Raw genomic sequence first — 21,948 nt, 5'->3', positions numbered from 1 at the left:
ATGCCCTTCTTCATCTCTTGTTACAGCCTTTAATTTAAAGTCTAGTTTGTCTGATATAAGTATGGCTACTCCAGCTTTCTTTTGACTTCCAATAGCAAAATAGATAGTTCTCTATCCCCTCACTTTCGATCTGAAGGTGTCCTCAGGTCTAAAATGAGTTTCTTGTAGACAGCAAATAGATGGGTCTTGTTTTTTTATCCATTCTGATACCCTATGTCTTTTGTTTGGAGCACTGAGCCAATTTACATTCAGTGTTGTTAGTGAAAGATGGGTTTTGAGTCATTGGGTTATCTGTAGGTTTCATGCATGTAGTGATGTCTCTGGTACTTTGTGGTCCTTGCAACATTTCACTGACAGAGTCCTCCTTAGGATCTCTTGTAGGGCTGGTTTAGTAGTGATGAATTCCTTCAGTTTTTGTTTGGGAAAACCTTTATCTCTCCTTCTATTCTGAATGACAGACTTGCTGGATAAAGGATTCTTGGCTGCATATTTTTCCTGTTTATCACCTTGAAGATTTCCTGCCATTCCTTTCTGGCCTTCCAGGTTGCAGTAGATAGGTCTGCTACTACCCTTATGTGTCTACCTTTGTAAGCTAGGGCCCGTTTATACCTACCTGCTTTCAGAATTCTATCTTTATCCTTGTATTTTGCCACTTTCACTGTGATATGTCATGCAGAAGATCCATTCAAGTTACGTCTGAAAGGAGTTCTCTGCGCCTCTTGGATTTCAATGCCTTTTTCCTTCCCCAGATCAGGGAAGTTCTCAGCTATGATTTGTTCAAGTACACCTTCAGCCCCTTTCTCTTTCTCTTCTTCTGGAATTCCTATTATACAGACATTGTTCTGTTTGATTGCATCACTTAGTTCTATAATTCTCCCCTCATACTCCTGGATTTTTTTTTTTTATCTTTTTCTCAGCTTCCTCTTTTTCCATAATTTTATCTTCTAATTCACCTATTCTCTCCTCTGCCTTTTCAATCCGTGCTATGGCCGCCTCCATTTTATTTGGCACCTCATTTATAGCATTTTTTAGTTCCTCATGACTACTTCTTAGTCCCTTGATCTCTGTAGCAATAGATTCTCTGCTGTCCTGTATGCTTTTTTCAAGCCTAGTGATTAATTTCATGACTAGTATTCTAAATTCTTGTTCTGCTATATTGCTTAAACCGGTTTTGATAATTCATTAGCTGTCACTACTTCCTGGATTTTCTTTTGAGGATAATTCTTCCGTTTTGTCACTTTGGGTAGTCCCTGAGTTAGCTCTAAACTGCAGGGCACTTCCCCTATGCTGTCTGGAGAAACTGGTGTTGGTGGGCAGGGCTGCAGTCAGACCCGATGTCTGCCCCCAGCCCACCACTGGGGTCACAGTCAGACTGGTGTGTACCTTATCTTCCCCTCTCCCAGGGTAGGAATCACTGTGCAGTGGTGTGGCCCCTGTCTGGGGTACTTCCACACTGCCAGGCTTGTGGTGCTGCTTCGATGGGATCTGGCCAAAGATGTATTAGCCAGGGTGGATCTGCAAGGTGCATGGGGGTGGGAGGGGCAGGCTTAGCTCGCTTTGCTGTTGGTGGTCCCTTGTGGGAGGGGCCCTGCAGCATGGGAGGGAGGCAGGTCCGTGGGAGGGATGGATCCATAGAAGCACAGTGTTGGGCGTTTGAGCAGTGCAAGCAAGTTTGGTGGCGGGAACTGGTTCCCTTTGGAATTTCGGCTGGGGTATAGGAGAGGGAAATGGCGATTGCCAGCACCTTTGTTCCTCCACCAAGCTGAGCTTTGTCTTCCGGAGCTCAACAACTCTCCCTCCTGGCGTTCTCTCGCCCTCCCAGCTCTCTGAGAGCAGAGCTGTTGACTTTTAACATTACAGATATTATGTCCTGCTGGCTGTCAGAACTCACACGGTCCAGCCCCTCTGCTTTTGCAATGCAGACTTCAGGGGCTCTGCCTTGCCAGCCGGGCTGCCCCTCTACCAGCCCATCTCCCTCCTGCCAGTCCGTTTACCATGCACCACCTCTCCACCCTTCCTACCCTCTTCTGTGGGCCTCTTGTCTATGGTTAGCTCTGGAGAGTCCGTTCTGCTAGTCTTCTGGCGGTTTTCTGGGTTATTTAGGCAGATGTGGTGGAATCTTAGTGATCAGCAGGATGAGGTGAGCCCACCATCCTCCTATGCCGCCACTTCCTCTCTTATGACTCTCAATTAACTTATAAAATAAGTCAACTTGGATTTCAATTTTGTCCATTAATACATATAACACATAAACACAAGGGATAAACTATAACTTATCTGTGGTGTGTGTGTGTGTGTGTGTGTGTGTGTGTGTGTGTGTGTGTGTTTGGGGGTAGTGTAAGAGGATAAAATGTTGATTTTGAAAAGATAAAAATTACTCGATAAATCCTAATGTCTTTTCTCTAAGGTAAAAGTATTTTTATTTGTAACTCATTTGATAAGTGAAGAGAGTGATTGGAATATAATGACCAGATATGACTGATTGGCTTCAGGTTGTATACTCCTTTGGTCTGATGATCATGGGATATGTCCAATTATTAAATTTTTATAGTAAATATTATAATGAGTTGACTCAAATAATTGTCATGCAACCTGTGCCAAGAATCTGTAAGAGCGTTCCTCATCTGTAACATAAAGAGATTGAGTTAAATAATCTCTAATGTCCTTTTTAGTTCTATGAAGTTAAGTCCTTTGCTTCTGGTTTTATTTTTCCACCTCTGTTTAGTTAGCATACAGAAATGAACCTACAATCAGAATGTCACCCACTTTAAAAAAAAAAAAAAAGAATATCACCCACTTTCTTCACAAGTAGCACCCAACTGCAGTGTTATGAATCTAATATACTTGTTAATGAACTTTCATCTTAAGTCTCCTTATTGGAGAGGTTTTTAGTTCATTTGCTGGCAAGGAGGGAAATACTTTCACCTACATATGTGTTTAGTACTTTTTCAGATTCTTCTTGACTTTATTGTGTCAAACAATAAAGATCAGTTTACCAGGGCAGATAACAGAATGACTTTAAATTTGTTATGTTACTACCCTATGATTTTTCTCCTAGAAGTAGTGTGGCAAATGCAACAAACTGATAACTATTTTCAGGAAACATGATTCACATAGCTTTCAACAACAGAATTCCCTTACAGCTTCCAAAATAATATGCTTACAATTTGGTACTTGATTATGTGTATTTGGCTAGGTATTGATCAATGTAAATAATGTTCTTGCTCTAATAGAAAAACCCATAAATTTCAGTGGCTTAACACCATAGAAGTTTACTTCTCACTTACTTCACTGAATGTGTGTTGGTGAATGTTCTGGTTGCTCTGGGCACTGGCAATTACCTGATAAACATGGAACATCTCTTGGGATGTCAGGTCTTGAAGTGGTATATATTACTTCTGGTGACATTTCATTGACCAGAACTAGTAAAATGGCCCCATCTAGATACCACTGGGCTAGCAAATGTAGTCTTCCTAACATGCCTAGGAGGAAATTAAAATGGGCTGGTAAACACAGGGGATTGTTTCTGCCATAGTATTCTATAGATAGCAATGAGCCATATTTAGTAATGGGTTGAAGAAAAGGGGCCTGAAGGAGAAAGCAGCTTATCTAGGCACATTTTCCATGACTAAGGTTAGGGGGGTCGTTAGAAGTTGTAACAATTATCATGTTGTATTTAGATAATTCAGAAACCAAAGAGTGGTAAAAGTTTAGAAATTAAGTTGATATAAGGCTGGAGAGGATAAATGCTGAGTAGGGGGAATGTGCATTATTATTTGCAGTGTGTGTGTGTGTGTGTGTGTGTGTGTGTGTGTGTGTATGTGTGTGTGTGTTGGGGGAGTATTTACAGATTCTGGATATAATGTCTGTCAGATATTGGTTTCACATTTTTGTGTGGATGCCCTACCTCCTAACTGTTCTATAGTCTACACTTGCTTTTATGTCATGGCTTAAACTTAAGATCTAAGTGCAAGCTTAAGAAGCTAGAAAAAGAAGAGCAAATTAAATCCAAAATAAGAATAAAGATGGACACAAAAACAATAAAAACAGAAATCAATAAAATAGGAAATAGAAAAACAATATAGACTACAAATGAAACAAAAAGCTGATTCTTTGAGATCAATGAAATTGACAAGTCTGTAGCTAAACTGATGAGGAAGAAATAGAAGATACAAATGACCAATATCAAGAATGAAAGTGAGAATATACCTAGAGAGCATAGAGACATTAAAAGAATAATAAAGGAAATACTATGGAAAACTTTATCCCAATTAATTTTGACAAGATAAATGAAAAGGACAAGTTCTTTAGGAGCTTACTCAAGAACTAGATAACCTGAAATATATAATATTTTTACTGATATACATTAGTATATAATATTTATTGTTATATATTAATATATTTATTATTTATTAAATAATATATTATTATATAATATAATTTATTATTATATAAATATAAAATATATGTATATGATATATGACATATAATATATAAATATTAATATATAATAGTAAATATAATATATTTAATATTTAATATATTTAAATATATTACATGTGACTTTATATATATATTTTAAATATATATATATATGCAAGTATATATATAGTATATATATAACGTGAGAAAATACATTTTTGTTGTTTAAGCCACAAAGTCTGTAGTATTCTGTTATGGCTGCCTTAGCAGTCATAACACAATAATATATGGTGATCACATGAGGTTTATCTCATTTGAAGGGTTGGTTTAACATTTGAAAATTAGTGTAATTCACCAAAATTACAGCATAAGAAAGAAAAATCAGGGGCACCTGGATGGGTCAGTTTGTTAAGTGTCCGACTCTTGATTTCTGCTCAGGTCATGATCTCATGGTTTGTGAGACCAAGCTGGCATTGGGCTCTGTGCTGGCAGTGTGGAGCCTGCTTGGGATTCTTTCTCTCTCCTCTCTCTCTGTGCCTCCCTCTAGTCACGTGCACACACACTCTCTCTCAAAATAAACATTATAAAAAAAGAAAGAAAAATCATATGAATATCTCAATAGATACAAAAAAACCATTTGACAAAATTCAATACCCATTCATGACAAAAAGAAAATAAAACGTCTCAACAAACTAGGAATAGTAGGGAACTTTCTCAACCTGATAGAAATCACCTACCAAAAACTTACAGATAACATCATACCTAATAGGGAAAAAGTAAATGCTTTCTCCCTAAGATCAGAAACTAAGCAAGAATTCTTATTGATTTGATTTACTATTGTACTAAAGTTCCAGATCAGTGCAATAAAGCAAGAGGTAAAACTATCTTCATTCACCAATCACATGATCGGCTATGTTGAACATAATAAGGAATTTATTTAAAAACTAGTAAAGGGGTGCCTAGGTGGCTTAGTTGGTTAAGCTGCTTTGGCTCAGGTCATGATCTCATGATCTCATGGTACCATATATAAAAATTAAGTCATAAGAATTTATGATAAGAATTTAAACAAAAAGAATTAAAACCATAAAACCTCTAGAAGCAAACATAGGGGATATCTTTGTGACATTATGTTGGTCAAAGATTTCTTGGGACACAAAAAACACAAATCATAAGAGAAAAAAAGTGGTAGAGTAGACTTCATTTAAATTAAAAACTGTTCTTCAAAGAAACTTAAGAAATTGAAAAGGTAAGACAAATATGGGGAGAAAATATTTACAGAATACATATCTGATACAGAACTTGTATCCAGGATATAAAATAATTCTTACAATTCAATAATTAGAAGACAAAAAGAATCTATTTTAAAAAATGGGCAAATGTTTTTAAACAGCCACTTCTGAAAGAAGACATAGAAATTGGAAATAAGCACATAAAAGGATGCTCCATACCATTCATCATTAACAATTCCTAGTTGAACTATAGTTATATACCACTATGCACACAAAAAGCCAAAATTAAAAAAAAATTGACAATATGTTGGCAACATGTTGGCAAGAATGTAGAATACTGGGTCTCTCATACCTTGCAGATGGAAATGCAAAATAATATGGCCAATTTGGAAAACTATTTCATGAATTTTTGAAAAAATAAGGTTAAAAATACATAAACCATATGAGCAAAGATCCCACATCTGGGTGTTTATCCAAGAATATACATACACACACAAAAAAACCCTTGAACATATATATTCATACATTTTCCTTATAATAGCCAAAAACTAGAGTGTCCATCAACTTGTAGAGAAACAAATTATGTATCCATGCAATGGAACACTACTGAACAATAAAGAGGAATAAATTACACGTTCATATAAAAACATGCATGGGGGGGTGCCTGGCTGGCTCAGTTGGTAGAGCATGTGACTCTTGATCTCAGGGTCCTGAGTTCAAGCCACATGCTGGTCATGGAGCCTACTTAAAAAATAAAAAAAGAAAAACATACATGAATCTTAAAAGCATTATGCTATGTGAAAGAAGACAGATAACAAAAATTTCATATTGTATGATTCCATTTATATGGAATTCTAGAAGGGCAAAACAGAAAAGCAGGTCAGTAGCTGCTAGGATCCAGGGTTTGGAGGGAGGGATTAACTACAAAGGAGCATGGAACTTTTTTGGGGGAGGGAGGGGGAAAAATATCTTGATTTTATTAGTGATTTACACAACTGTACACATTTGCCAGAGCTCACTGAATTGTATACTTAACAATTCTGATCACCAGTTCCAACATGTGTGTGTTTTCCCCCTGTACCACCAAGCAATTCTCCCACACCAGTTGGGTATTCTACAATTCAACTGAGTTGTGACCCTATTTACCTGGAGACAGCATCAGATCCCACATGTTAAGGGCTCAGTCCTTAAAGGGACTAATGGCAAGACTCTCCTCTCCCCTTCAGAAATCACAAGTTCAGGTTGCCACTTCGGCTTCTGAACAACCTGCTATAGACTGAAGGTTGCCATGGCCTCCTCCTCAGGTTCAATTAATTTGCTAGAACATAACTTGGAGAAACAGTTTACTAACTAGATTACCAGTTTATTATTAAAAGATGTAACTCAGTAACAGCTAGATGGAAGAGATGCAAAGGGCAAAGTATGAGGAAAGGGCATGAAGCCTCCATGTCCTGAGTGAGCCACTTCTCTCAGAATCTCTAAGTGTTCACCAACCTGGAAACTCTGAACCTGTGCTGCTTTTTGGTTTTTATGGAGGCTCCATTACATGGATACTATTGATTAAATCATTGGTTCTGGGCAACAATTCAACCTTCAGCCCCTCTCCCGGCCTCATTAACAAAACAAAAAACATTTTAATGCTCTGGCACTTGGGAAATTCTGAAGGTCTTAGGAGCCTCTGTGCCAGGAAAGAGGACAAAGATCAAATACATATTTCTTATAAATCACAGTATCATAACACTTAAAATTGGTGGGCTTTACGGTATGTAAATTGTACCTCAATAAAGCTGATACTGAAGGGAAAAGATTCTTTTCTCCAGGATTTCTGACTGGATTTATATAAATCAATAGACCAAAATAGCTGCTCTCATAGATCTTAGAGGTGAAATGACTCAAAAAGAGCCACTCTGCCAGAATTCAGCCTCAGGAACTTGTCATCTCTTGCAAGTAATTCAGCAGTTGTGTCTAGAATGAGAATCTTTACTGGGAAATAGAAAACTGATAGATCTCTCTTCTTTCAGAAACAAATTTACAGAAATTTTCAAATGTAAGAGTTCATAATGCATGTATTTTGTGATAAGAGTTCTATTCAAAGTCCTCCTACCTATTTTGTTGATAGTGCTTACCAACAATACTCTCTGTAGTCACTGAAATCAAAGGAATTCTTAAACAACATGCTACTCTTTCTCAAACCAAGGAGAGAGAATTGTTTCATTCATTTATGCATTCAGTGAACATTTGTTGAGCACCTCCTCTGTGCTAGGCAATAGGCCGAGAGAAAAAGTGAATGAATGAATGAATGAATGAATGAATAAATAAATAAATAAATAAATAAGGTGTGGTCTTTACCCTCTGGAGATTGCTGTCTGCTCTAAGTTTCTTGGGGTTACAATTCAGAGCATTGAGCTTTCAGGGATTTGTCATTGTCACTAAAGACTTGCTAGAAAGACTGAGGATCATGAAAATAAAGAATGTTTAAAAAAAAATTTTTTTAACGTTATTCATTTTGAGAGACAGAGACAGAGGGCAAGCAGGGGTGGGACAGAGAGAGAGGGAGACACAGAATCATAAACAGGCTCCAGACTCTGAGGTGTCAGCATAGAGCACGATGTGGGTCTTGAACTCAACAGCCGTGAGATCATGACTTGAGCCGAAGTCAGATACTTAACTGACTGAGCCACCCAGGTGCCCCAAGAATGTTTTTAATTGAAAGTTCTTTAAATCCCCAAATGCTGCAGTTTTTCAAGAGGGAAGGCCAATCTTTCCCATTCATAAAAAAGGAAACGAGGGCGCAAGGACAAGAAGCTTCCATCCCATGGTTAGACGATGAGTGAGCGAAGACTCTCTTGACTCTTGTTCAACAGTCTGGCGGCCCCTGGGATCATCTTCATTGTGATCATTCCTCTCATTACTCACTGTGGAGCAGCCTGTTACTATGTTATGCTTTCTTCTTGGAGAAATGCCAGGTTACTTTTACAATTTGAACACCCATACCATTAGTAATTTCCATAGGTCATTTCTACTCTGTAAAAAATATTATAAGTGAAATGCTTATTTCAGCAAAGAAATGTTTTCTATGGAATCTTCCTTCAACACAAATACTGCTTTTAAAACAATTCCTTTCCATTTGTTGAATAATTCTGAAAAAAGTGATTTGTTTTTTGAGGGAAATAGTGACTTTTCCACAAATATTTTCAGCAATTATTTTGATAGTAAAGTATTTTCTGGTGAAGTAGGAGGAAGCAGATAGGTTTTCAAGTGTGAAATAGAAAAGCGGCTGTAGCAGTGTAAAGATTTGGTTTTTGTTTTTAATTGTTTTTAATGGTTGAGTTGGTGTGTAGTATTGCACTAAAAAGCTTTATCTTCTCATAAAAATAAGACAGTATAATCATATGGTATTCTTGACCCATACTTTCATTTGTCATTTATTCAGTGCCTCCTATGAGCCAAACCCTGTATGAGGCAGTGCTGTCAACAAAACTCTTAGGAAGATGGCAATATTCTGTCTGCATTGCCTAAATATAGTAGTCATTAGCCACATTTCAAATGTGGCTAAAAACTGAATTTTAATCAGCTTTAAATTTCATTTAAATTTAAATCGCTACATGTAGCTAGTAGTTATCAAATTGGGCAAGATATGTATGAGGAGTAATTAATATGAAGTGTCTCAATATGCACAATGTAGTTGTGGTGTATTTGGAAAGATGTAGATGTAGGATTTTTTCCCAGTGATTTCTGTCCACAAGGGTACTAAATCTTTCAGAATCATCACTTGCAATGAATCTACAATTAAAGTAAGTCTGTATTCAAAGGTCCAATGCATCCTATGCATACTTAAATGTCCACGTAAATATATGTGCACGCATATTTACAGTGAGAAAACAAAATGCTAGGACTCTTTCAAGCTAAGAAATTAAAGAGGATGGTAGAATAGGACTCTTAGGTTCAATTGCTCATTGACAATTGTCAATGCAATAAATATCGAAGGTATCAAAGCAAATATGAGACAGACCTCTACCCCATGCACAGTTTTTTAATGTTTTATTTATTTTGAGAGAGAGAGAGACTGTCTGTGTGAGCAGGGGAGGAGCAGAGAGAGGGAGGGAGACACAGAATCTGAAGCAGGCTCCAGGCTCCGACCTGTCAGCAGAGAGCCCGACAAGGCTCAAGAGTTGTGAGATCACGACCTGAGCCGAAGTTGGACCCTAAACTGACTGAGCCACCCAGGCGCCCCAAAGTACACACGCTGTGAGCAGAGTCTGAACTTGTACTGGGAGACCCCATTGGATTTCGAGTCCAATGCCTTAACCCCTCAGCCATCACAGCCACCTCACGCACAAATTTTTATGGAAATGGTCCTGAGACCCTATTCCACAATTGGGGTCCTATAGTCAGATCAAAGTCAGATCAAAGTCAGATCAAACAAGCAAGATTATGAAAAGAGTAGGGAGCCTGGCTCTACTCCCCACTAGGGGGAGGTGGGAGGTGCTACTCTCTAATTCTAAGCCAGTGAAGGGACTTCAAGGGGCCCTTGGGCCTTGGAGATATTTGATACTGTTCCCTGTAGTTGGAAAATACTGAGGATGGTGGCCTAACTCATGTCCCAAAAAGCTAATGGAGACTGCTGCTTCCCAGGAAACTCAGTGTGGGAGTGAGTCGACCATGCTTTAGGGCAGGGCCAGCGATCTCTTGCTGTGTGGTTGGGTTAGCCTGCACTTCCGGAATTAGTAAACTCAGGGATATGTGTTTTCTGTGGACCAGATGTGACTCACTTGCAAGACCCTTGGCCTTGGATTGACCTTCTTGGGGTCTATACAACAGGGTGGGCTGGAGAGAGACTTCAGTGGGAACAGGTGTCCTGCTGGGTACCTAGGGTTGAATAACAGGAACAGGGGACCTCTCCCACCCTCTTTCCCACTGCATACTTCCAGCTAAGAAGAGAAAATTTAATGCTAGGTCAATTTTTTTTAAGCCACTTCCCTTTATTTGGATACCTTCTAGAGGTTACAAGAGGTAACCTAGTCTTCGTGACATAAAACTGTAACACAAACATACCGTAAGCACCATGCAGCTGGCCACGTGGACTTCTACCTCCAGGTAGACCTGGCAAGAGTTGAAGGTACAGGTGAAGCACCTCTTGCTTGCAAGACCTTACACACCGTGGTTTTTAGATCTTCCTCTCCCTTCGCCAGAGGAGGGCGCCTTTCCTTCCAGGCTCTGCCTCTCTGCTGCACACGACCTGAGGCAAGAGGGAAAAAAAAGCACAGGTCTTTGGCACTTTCGACTGAAAACGTAGTTTTTCGTTTCCTACCCCCCTGCAGGCACATTCGATGTGGGATAGTCCCGAGACTAGACTGCAGGGTGTATGTGAACCCCTGGTCCTCTCAGGCGGGACCCTCCTGAGGGGGAATGGACCTTAAATGGGGAGGCGGGTGGGCAGGTCCCCGGGACTCTGGCAGTGGCAGTCGCCCTAGGAGCTCCTTCAGAGGCAAACAAACCTCAATACAGACCTGAGAGGCCTCTGCCCGGCGTCCCCGCCGCCCCGGACGCTGGGGGGGGGGGGGTGCGGGCGTTGGAGATGGGGGGTGGGGTGCTAAGCGCTTGTCTTGGCGGGCGCGCGGCCCTGAGCTCTTCTCGGGCCCGAGACACACGGCGCCCAACTCGCAGTTCCTTCACGCGGCTCTTCCACAGAGGAAACACCATCGAAAGCGCCTCTCACTTTCCTCAGGGTAGGAAAACTGTCGGAGAAGAAGACAAAGCAACAGGCAGGGTTCCGTTCTCCAGCTGGAGGCCGGAGGGCGAGCTCGGGGCACCGAGCGCCGGCTGAAGGCCTGGGGCACCGCCCCCTCCACCTCCCCTTCCACCCCCTCCCACTCTCTAGAAGTTACCTCTTCCCGCTTTCCCGCCCCATCTCCGCCCCCGGGCGCCTACCCCGCCCACCGCCCGCCTGCCGGAGCCTTCGCGCGGACGTCTCGGGGGGCCTCGGAGGCGGGCGGGCGGACGGCCTCGGCAGCCTCCGCCAGGGTGCGCACCGCCTCCGCCACCGCCACCGCGGGGCTGCTTGCTAGCCTCCACTCGGCTGTCCCGGGAGCCCAACAAAGAGCGCGCGGCGCCGGCCGCCAGCCCTCAGTCGCTCCCTAGGCTCCCTCGGAGCGCCCGGTGGCCCGGCGACAGTTTCGGCGCGGGCGATGGAAGATGGAAGGAAGAAATGCCGCGGTGAGGCTCGAGAACCGCCGGGGGGCTGAAGGGCGTGTAGGCTCGAGCGCGGTGCTCACTCAGATGGGGGTTTGCTTTGCTTTGTCGCTCCTCGGTGCCTCCGGGTTCCTGGGCCACTTGTGTTTGTGCCTTGATGTCAGGTTCTGGTAACAGTTTTCCTTTTTGCTCTTTCTTTGTGTGTGTTAGGAACCCAGAAGGGTCAGCTTTGTGGTGTTAACGTTGAGGTGATTTAATTCAACCCTCCGCTTTGAAAACCTGACTTGGGAGAAAAGCCTGAGTACTCATACTTGCTGAAGGATCAAAAGAAGGGAAGCATTAAAGAGGACTTGCGGTGCCAATTTTTACTCTGCCCAAGTCAGCTCTTGTATTTAGGCTATCATGTTTCTCTGTCAGGGAAAATAAAAACCAAAAAAACAAAAAACGAAAACAGCAAAAATACCCACAAAACAAATTTGCATTGAGCGAGCAAACGGGAAGATTATTTGGTAAAATATTCTCAGTATCTTTTAAAGACGTTTCATTCTGTTTTACATGCATTTAACTTTTATCTGCTGTTTCAGCTGTGAGTTATAGCAAATTATGTTCTGAGATTAAAAAAAAAAATAGGTTAACACTTAGAGAACCTGGGTTTAGAATGTTGTCACTGACCTAAATAATAAATGTTTAGTTTTACCGTTCCCCTTGATGTTAAACACCCAGTAGACAGAAGAAGTAAAGGGAATTAGTTTTATTTTATAGAAACTGATTTGCTTGACAGTTGGCTCCAGGGATTCCACTCCAGAGTAACTCTTCTTCAGTGGGTCGAGGTGTTGGTGTGGGGATAAGGCAGATCTTGAAAATTACACGGAATGGGATTCTGAGAACAGATGCTTCAATTTATTAACTATAATTGACTATATAAAAAGGATTTTGAAAAGCCCAATATCCCGGTAAGCAAGAGAGAATTTCTGCTGTCAAGGAGCTGCTTTCTAGTAGGAGAGACTTCTGCATAGGTTACGATGGGGGAATCCAGAGGAAGGAGAGCTTCTGACCTAGGGGTTTGGAAGTCCTTTGAGGAGCTAGTGGTTCAGCTGCACCTTGAAGGGGGGGAAGGATTTGGCTGGCTTTTTGTGTGTGTGGGAAAGGATGTTCTCTGCTGGAGGAAGAGAAATGCACTTTCTACCCTATTGCAAGAAATGCTTTACCATCCTTTCTTTTCTTAGACTATTTACAAATCAAGAGACTTTTCTTCAAAAAAGTCATTAAATTCCTCTTCAGTTAAAAATGCAGCATGCTCAGCAGAACCAGCAAAACAATACAGATAAATTAATACCTTCCCAACCAATTTTTAGTGGCTTGATGCATGTCTTTAGAACAACTTTCGTATATCCATTCACAGATCATATCACCAATATATGACTTGTCTTGTCAGATATTTCATTAACGTATGCTTTTTATACTGAAAGGAGCCAAGAGGTACCATGGAAAGCACTTGGGCTAGTAGGTAGGACGCCTGGCTTGTAGGTTTTGTTACCGACTGAGTTTTTGCTGTTGTCTTGGGCAAATCGTTTAACGTCTGTAGCTAAAATTTCTTCCTTTGTAGGTTGAGAGAATTGGGTAGATGCTTCCTCAGAGCCATCTAGCACTAGTATTTTATGGTATAATGCATAAACATGTACATGCATTACTAATTCAGTGATGTACTCTTCACATTCTATCTCTTAATTTGTGTTTGTGAATGGATTGTCACTCTTATCCTGGCCATTGAATGTGGGAGAGTGATTAAAGCTGCAAAGCTAAAATACCCTTATTTTAAGGTAAAGTTCCACAGTTGAATGTTATTTTTAAAAATGCAAGCATAAGAAGCTTGATTTGCAAATCTGAATTTGTGTTGGCTTTAAAAAATGTTTTGTTGACACTCTTCACTTCATTTGTGAACAAAGAGTAATACATACTTTACTATGTACATTCTACTTAAGAGGTTCAATTTTGCTTTTAAGTAGCAGCTAAAAAATGAGATACTTTAGAAATCCTTTTAGGATAGTAAATCTTGGGAATTTGGAAATAAAAATAAAATAAGACAGAAAATCAGCTCATTGAAAAAGGAAAATTCAGAGATGCTTTCCATAAATGGCTATATTCACTTTTTAAAAAGTTGGTGTTTATATATTTGTTTGTTCATCCCGATGGAAATGTGAGTGGGATGTAGTCTGGCATTACATTAAAAAAACATGTCCAAGGCATTACTGCTTTTAGAGGTGATTTTTTTTTTTCCTTTAGAAATTCTGGAGTCATCTGTCCTGGCTTATTCATAAATGGACACACCATTGTGGTAATGGGTTAATTTCAGTCATGGTTAAGCTGAGGCAAAAACTATGTGAACATTAAACTGTGTATGTGCTCCAGGTTGGTTTGTTTCAGGTTTATCTGAGGTATGTTGTCATATGGCAATTATGAAAAGAACAGTTCTTTGGGCTTGGGTTAGGAGGTGAGTAATGGATGGTGATCTTTCTCAGTTTTTAGAAATGAATTCAGATATGGTTGACGTTTAGGCTGTCTGTGAAAAATAATCTGGCGATCAGTAGGTGACCAAAGTTCACTTACCTCAGGACATGAGTCAGGCTCACAGAAGGCTGGGGATCTAGTTTAGTTTCAAATCAACATTTAGGGATTCTTCCTCTGTAGTCTGGGTTAAACACGGAAGTCCCTACTTGCCTTTGTTAAGAGTGGAGATGATTTATCTTGAATACTGCCTTTTAGTTCTTTCTGAGTTCTTTCACAGTTAAACCAGCTTAACCTTACTTTAGAAGAGTACAGGATCCAGGTGAATTTCTCCAGAGCATTTGTTCAGAGTGTCCCTGTCTGGACCGTTTGTGCAGTTTGTGATATTGTATGCAGATTCAGAGGTTTGCTGGAAAGAATTTTAGTGGTGGCATTTTGAGAGTGTCCCTTTGTACTTTTCCTGTGTTTCGGAGTTACAAAGACATTTTTCACATGCTGCAAATTAGTTTTAGTGCAGTGGCTACAGTGGCGATGTCAATCACTGTTGCAGTTTACAGTGGAGAAAATGGATAATTTGCAGGATATAGTTAACAAGTTATTCTTACATCCAGATCACCAGATTTCTGTGCCTCATTTGAAAATAAGGTGTAACTCATAACAATAATGAATCTTTGCTTATGCTATCTTTTTTATATAAAAATAGCACATGTCCCTGTAGACCTTGTTTTTCACTGTTCCCAGAAGGTCAACAAACTGGGGCCCTAGTCGGCAGGGACTTTGTTGACAATCCAGGGCACAGACATGGTGAAGCTTTTCTCTTGGGGACACTTCTGGTGTGAGGGAGTCACTAGCTCCTCTCCCCTTCTTCCATGTAAGTGCGTGGCCTAGGCCAGGGCCCGCCACTCATTTCTTGGGGCTTGCTTGACTTCAAACAGCCATCTAGTATGAAGCTCCCTTTTCTTTGGCTACAAACCATTGATATGAGTCAGAATAATTGTTCATGTTGATGGATATTTTCAAGTTTATTCTTGGAGTTAGGGATTTAGGGTAAGTGGAAAAGTGAGCATTTTGATCCGAGCCTGGGGCTCTTTTCTTACAGAGTATTTTCCTGTAGGTTGTCCAAGCAGCAGCATTTTCTTTGAAGTTTCACCTTAAGTCCTAACTTCTGGAAAAATGCTTATTTTAAGCATTAAAAAAATTTGTTTTGATGTTTATTTTTGAGAGAGAGAGAGCTAGGGGGCACGCAAGCAAGCATTCAAGCAGGTGGGGGAGGGGCAAAGAGAGAGGGAAACACAGAACCTGAAGTAGCCTCCAGGCTCTGAGCTGTCAGCACAGAGCCCAACACCAGGCTGGAACTCATGGACTTTATGAGATCACGCCCTGAGCCGAAGTCAGCCTCTTAAGGGACTGAGACACCCAGGCGCCCCTTATTTTAAGCATTTTAGAAACCTCACTTAAGTTTTCAGGAGATGCATTGTTACCATCATAGCTAATACTGATTGAGATCTTACTGTGTACTTTCACAGATTACCTCCTCTAGTCCCCATGACAACCCCATGAGGTCAGTACTATCATTATCTCCATTCTGAAGTCTGGAGAGGTTAAGTAACACAGCTAATAAGTGGCAGAATGAGATTTAAATTTGGCAGCCCAATTTTCTTAACTACTATTCTGCTTTTATGTCCTCAAAGTTAGCGTTGTGTGTTGTAGAAACTGAACTTTTTGGTTGTCATATTTGGATTCTGTGGGTCTTAGAATCTGAAATTGGATGACTAATAAACAACCATTATTTTATATATGTGTTGCCTTAAATAGTAGGACCAGGATTGTTGTTTGGCTCAAAAGATGGAAATTGTGTAATTTTCTTTCAAAAACACCTGTAGTGTCTAAAGGGTTCACTAAGTGGATCATGTAAGGAGTTCATATAGTTATAAGCAATTTATTGAAATTCAAAACAAAGCAGACCAACAATTTAAAATTGAACTTTCACCTATTTTAACTTATAATTATGTCACCTCATAGAAGTGATCTAGGCTTTTTTTTTTTTTTTTTTTTTTTTTTTTTAAATAACTGTGGGTATTGACACACAGAAGGCTAATTTTTTCTTCTTGTGAGCTGGGACTTAGGTTGCTGAGAAAAGGACCTGAAACAATGAAGAGGAGAATGGGGAATGAGCTGAGGGCGTTAATAAAAAGATCAGGCGGCAGCTGCTCCCCTTTCTTTTGCCTTCTGTTCCCAGACTTTTGCTAAGAAAAAGTGAATTATAGAAATGGGGCAGCTTGGTTCTTTCTATGGCTATTTGGTCTGTGGACAAGGCAAGTAGAAAAATGTGAATAGAAAAAGTTATAGCTTGTTTTGTTTGGGCTTCAGAAGATTATTGGTTAAGGGCCTGTGGAGTTGCTTTTCTCTGTATATGAACACTTATACCCTTTTCTGAATTTTGATTTTCAGCAATCCTTTCCAAGAAGTTATTTGATAGGCACAGTATAGATGGACTCATAGGACATTGAGGGAAGGGGAAATCTAGGTGTAAAGTAAGTGGCACAGACAGTGCAGTTTAATGATTGCTGCCTTTGTGGTTAATAATATTTTCTAACAAAATTATATTGGGAAAACACTGAGAAATGGCAGCAGGTCATGTGATCTTTCATAGCATCTCCTCTGATCTTTCCTTCATCTCTCTAAATGCTGCCGTCAACCTGCAACTGTTCGAAGAAGCACTTGGGTCTTTCCTTGGGTCTGAAACTATTCATTGGAATATCAGTTTGCTTTGGGCAGATGTTTACATTTATCAGCTTCATTTCTGGTGGCTCCAAAGGGTCCATGAGCTGTCTGCTGATGCTTATGTCTCCGTATAAAAACCTCCTGTGTAGGAAAAAAATCTCATTGCTTTCCATGAACTAATATCTGTAAGTAATAAATTAAGGCAGAAACTGAAGTACAGACATTAATATGCTGTTCATTCATTCAGCAAATGTTAAGTATTTATCATGTGCTAAGCTCTCTGTTAGGCTTCAAAAACCCTCGTGCACTGACCACTAAGAAAACCTGCCAGGAACATTCAGAGGCATTTGGGTACTTCTGAGAGTCAAACCTCACAATCTGTGAGTACTGGTACTGTGCCTAAGAACTCTGAACTTAAAAACTTTCATAGAATCAGTGAAGTTTCTGTCTTGCAGTATTGTTAAACAGTACTTTCTGCTATGATGGAAATATTCTGTATCCGTGCTGTCCAGTATGGGAGTCAGTAACTGCATGTAGCTACTGAGAGCAGTTGGAATGTGGCTAATGAGATTTAGAAACTGGATTTTAAATTTTATTTATTTAGGTAAATTTAAATAGCCTCATGTGGCAAGTGGCTAATATATTGGGTAACATAGCTCTAGAGCAAAAATGCATTAATAGATGGCATTGGCTGTCCTATGCAGTCATTTCTCACTTGACCATCTGGTTGCTTATGATGTGTTTACTGATTAGGCCTTGCTAAGTTTTTAGTTTTGCACATGGTTACTCCATCATGTCAGATAAGTACAAAAGCAGTGAGCGTGTATGGAAGCATGGGATTTTAATGGAGATGAAAGTGAAGGTAAAATCATTAAATGTGCTGAGAAGGAAGGAAAAAAATATATTTGACAATAGGAACTATTCTGGAAAAAAAATAGTGTAATAGGTAGCATGCAGTTGACAATACTCAGCAAGGTGGAGGAAAACCTTTGATAAAATGGAAAAACCTTAGTGTCTGGCTGAGAGTCCACTATGATATTAATGAGTTGTTTGAGAACTTACAGAGATGGTGAGAATGCTACAGTTGACTTTTCCTGTTGCAAGCTGTGGGTAGTTCCATAGTTTCCAATCCCCTTTGATCTGCTTTTCATCACAGAGAGTATCCAGGTGGGTAGTGGTTGATATCCAAGTGGCTAAGGTCTTTCCTGGGCCCCCTGCAAAGCTGTGTTGGAGAGCCAATAGATTTTCAGTGCAGATGAAACTAAGATGTCTGAATAGTATAAATATTGACAAGGAATGTGCCTGGTTTTATTTGTTTATTTATTTAAAAATTTTTTTAGTTTTAGAAAGAGAGAGAGCATGTCATATAGGGGAGAGGGGTGGAGAGGGAGAGAGAGAGAATCTCAAGCAGGCTCCACGCTCAGGGCAGAGCCCAGTGCAGGGCTCAATTCCACCACCCTGGGACCCTGACCTGAGCGAAAGTCAAGAGTTTCATGCTCAACTGACTGAGCCACCCAGGTGCCCCAAGGAATGGGCTTGGTTTTAAAACTACACATTAGTAGAGGTGCTTCTGCACCATGGTTAGAGATAGAGAAAACACTAAGACTGTGGAATGGTGAAAAAAAAATCTTACTCTTTTTCCCCAAATACCTTGTAGTGACAAGTCTGGGAGGTGGACTTGTTTGCAGGCTTGAGTGGAATTTGTGTGAAATCATGAGAGAATTCTCATGGTTAGGTCTCTGCTGGAATACATTCTAGTTTTTGAGTTTTGTAGCTTGTGGTGAAAATACAGTGATTGTCACCACCTACTGTGCAAAATGTGGGGATAGGAAATGGAGAAGGAATAACATGTATTCTATATATGTTACATGCCAGATTCTATATGAAGGATGTGTGTGTGTGTGTGTGTGTGTGTGTGTGTGAATTTATATATTCTTATATTTTCTTTATAATAGTGTAAGATAGGTGGTATGCCCATTTTTAGAGGATGAAATTGAAGCTCATGAAGGTTTAAATGGGGTTCTTTTTTATAAACAAATTGGTTGCAATAAAATTTACATACCAAAGTTTTAAATGGGATTCTTTTTGAAAACAAATTGATTGACATACAATTTACATACCACACAACTCATCCAAGTAGACAGTCTACTTTCTGTCTCTATGGATTTGCCCATTCTGCACAATATATGGCCTTTTGTGACAGTCTCCTTTTTAGCACAATGTTTTTAGTGCTCATCCACGTTGTAGCATGTATCAGTATTTCATTCCTTTTTATGCTGGATAATATTCAGTTGAATATACAGGGTACATTTCATTTGTTCATTCATCAGATAATGGGTTGTTTCCATTTTTTAACTATTGGGAATAATACTGCTTTGAACATGCACATACAAGTTTTTGTGGAGACACAGTGTTTTCATTTCTCTTGGATATATACATAGGAATGCAATTGCTGTGTCATATTCCTCTATGTTTAACATGGAGGAATTGCCAAACTGTTTTTCACAGGGTCTGCACTATTTTACATTCCCATCAGCAATGTGTGAGAGTTCCCATTTCTCTATATCCTTATCGACACTTGTTATTTTCTGTGTTTTTGATTTTAACTATCTTAGTGGGTATGCAGTGTTATTTCATTGTGGTTTTCCCTAATGTAGTTGAGCATCTTTTCATGTGCTTGTTGGCCATTTGTAAATTGTTGGAGAGATGTCTGTTTAGATCCTTTGCTCTTTGTAAAATTGGGTTGTCTTTTAAAATTATGTATTTGTCTTTTTATTATTAAATTATAATTTTTTTTGTATATTATGGATACAAGTTTCTTGTCAGATATGTGCTTTGCAAATATCTTCTTCCATTCTGTGGGTGGTCTTTTCACTTTCTTGTCTTATCCTTTGAAGCCTGTGAGGTTCTTTATCTTAAGCAAAGTGTGGGAGGGCTTAGCACACTTAACATACTTACCAAGGTTAGTCAACAAAATGACTTGTAAAATGGCTTGTGTAATGATTGTCATTCTTTTTGTTTGTTTCTGGTTGGAGAACAAGGTGGATTTACTCTTTGCTTAAACTACTCAGGATTGCAAAGCTTTCATGTGTACTGAAAGCAAAATTTGGAAGTAGACTTTGCTGTACTGAAAATAGTGCTTTCCTCCTGGATTAGAGAACTGCTTAAAAGGAAAAAGAGACTTTACCTAAAAGAGCCCTCTTTTGAGGTCCTGTAATTTTATGATCTAAATAGTGTTTCCTATATTTGTCTGTTGCAGGAATTACCTGGTTTTAGATTTCTAGGGCTGATTAAAGGTTCTGGTTCAGTAGTTCTGAAGTGGCACTTTTCATCAACACCTCACATGATTAGAATCAGGAATGCTTCAGAAACTGATCTAAACAGGTGATAATAATGACCTTTTAGTGGTTGCTAGAACTTAATTAAACCTCTTTAGTGGGTGTGGCCACGAGGTGACAAACATCCCTCACTGAGGGTGATTACAAACAGCAGATCCAGCCAGTCTGGCTACTTTGCTTAGGGAAGCTACTGATCTTGATCCAACACAACCCACAACACAACACATCCAACCTCAAAATTCTCTTCCCCTCCCCTCATATAGTAGAGATGGTTCCACTATAAAAATTTAAACCAGATTCACAAACATTTTCAGGTCATCCTCTTGAGAGTGTTACTCTCTCCTTTTCCTACTCTTTAAGATGTGTTCCTAATTTTCTTACCATTGTTGAGTCCCTGGAGGCCTTTCATAACCACACAGGTTCCCATGTAACTGGATGGTAGGTTATACTTTCCAGGTCCGGGGGTGGAATTATTCTCATTCTAAAAGTCACACAGCTATTGAGTAGTAAAACATCTTTTTTGTACCCTATATTGTTAGTGCCTGTAGTGCATGGGCACTATGGATGCTGAGAGGAAAATTCTCCTACTATGTGTAGTGCAGAGTAGTCACTCAGTAAATAAATGTTTGTTCAATGGGTGAGGTGAAGACTACAGTCTATTTAATAGCTAAGTTTAGGAACCCTTCCAAAAATGTATGGACACAGTAGGTGCTCTGACCTGTAGCCTTGTGTTCCGGTGGAACAGAATTTCCAGAGTCAGCAGATTTCTGAGCTTTACGTTTTTTGCTGTTGGCTTCATTGTGGGGTTTTGTTTTATCTCCTGTTTTAGGGAAGTGGAATTTCCCCCTACTTTGTAGACAGTGTTCATGGTTTGCTTTTATAGCTCCAGGTATGTGACTTTCATTATAGCTTTCTTGCAAATGACAACCTAGACCACAAAAGATAAGAGTAATGTGTCACTGAATTTCCTCACACAGGTCTTTCCCTTATGGCAGAGGCATCTGATAGAAGTAGATAAAGATATGAGCTGTGTTTGTTTGGTGTGATGTAACGGTTTCAGAGACCTGTTTCATTTATTCTTTTAATTGTATCATTTTTTACTCTTGATTCCCTTCTTCCTACCTTTGTGTGGTTTGTATGTCAGTTGATTGTCTATTATGTTGATTGGTTCTGTTTGGGGGGAAAAAACTATTAAATACAGCATAATCTAAAATAAGCTTAGGTAAAGATATATTTATGTTAAGATATTTACATATTTCAATTTAATTTTATTTATATAGAACAGTATTTGTCTATTTCAAAGAACTTGATAGGCTTAGAGCAAAGACAAAATTTAATTTATTTATTATTTTTTATTTTTTTTATGAAATTTATTGTCAAATTTGTTTCAATACAACACCCAGTGCTCATCCCAACAGGTGCCCTCCTCAGTGCCCATCACCCACTTCCCCCTCTCCCCCATCTCCCATCAATACTCAAGTTTGTTCTCAGTATTTAAGAGTCTCTTATGGTTTGCCTTCTTCCCTCTCTGTCTCTGG

General features: G+C 39.6%; 1 protein-coding gene across 10 annotated transcripts in view; it reads left to right on the top strand.

Moving 5' to 3' along the window:
- PSD3 (pleckstrin and Sec7 domain containing 3) overlaps nucleotides 1–21,948 on the top strand; it is a 746,112-nt gene that overhangs the window by 149,079 nt on the left and 575,085 nt on the right. The window contains exon 1 of one of the 10 annotated variants that reach the window (XM_040497230.1): nucleotides 11,732–11,867. The exons of the other annotated variants lie outside the window; for them this stretch is intronic. Coding sequence (XP_040353164.1) covers nucleotides 11,847–11,867 — 21 coding nt within the window. The 5' untranslated portion in view covers nucleotides 11,732–11,846. Of the gene's footprint in view, nucleotides 1–11,731; nucleotides 11,868–21,948 lie in introns of those variants that run through there. 10 annotated transcript variants of the gene reach the window in all.

This window comes from Herpailurus yagouaroundi, unplaced genomic scaffold (assembly GCF_014898765.1).
Source record: "Herpailurus yagouaroundi ecotype Mexico unplaced genomic scaffold, PumYag 28, whole genome shotgun sequence".
NCBI lineage: Eukaryota > Metazoa > Chordata > Mammalia > Carnivora > Felidae > Herpailurus > Herpailurus yagouaroundi.
This window is presented reverse-complemented; position numbering and strand designations above follow the sequence as displayed.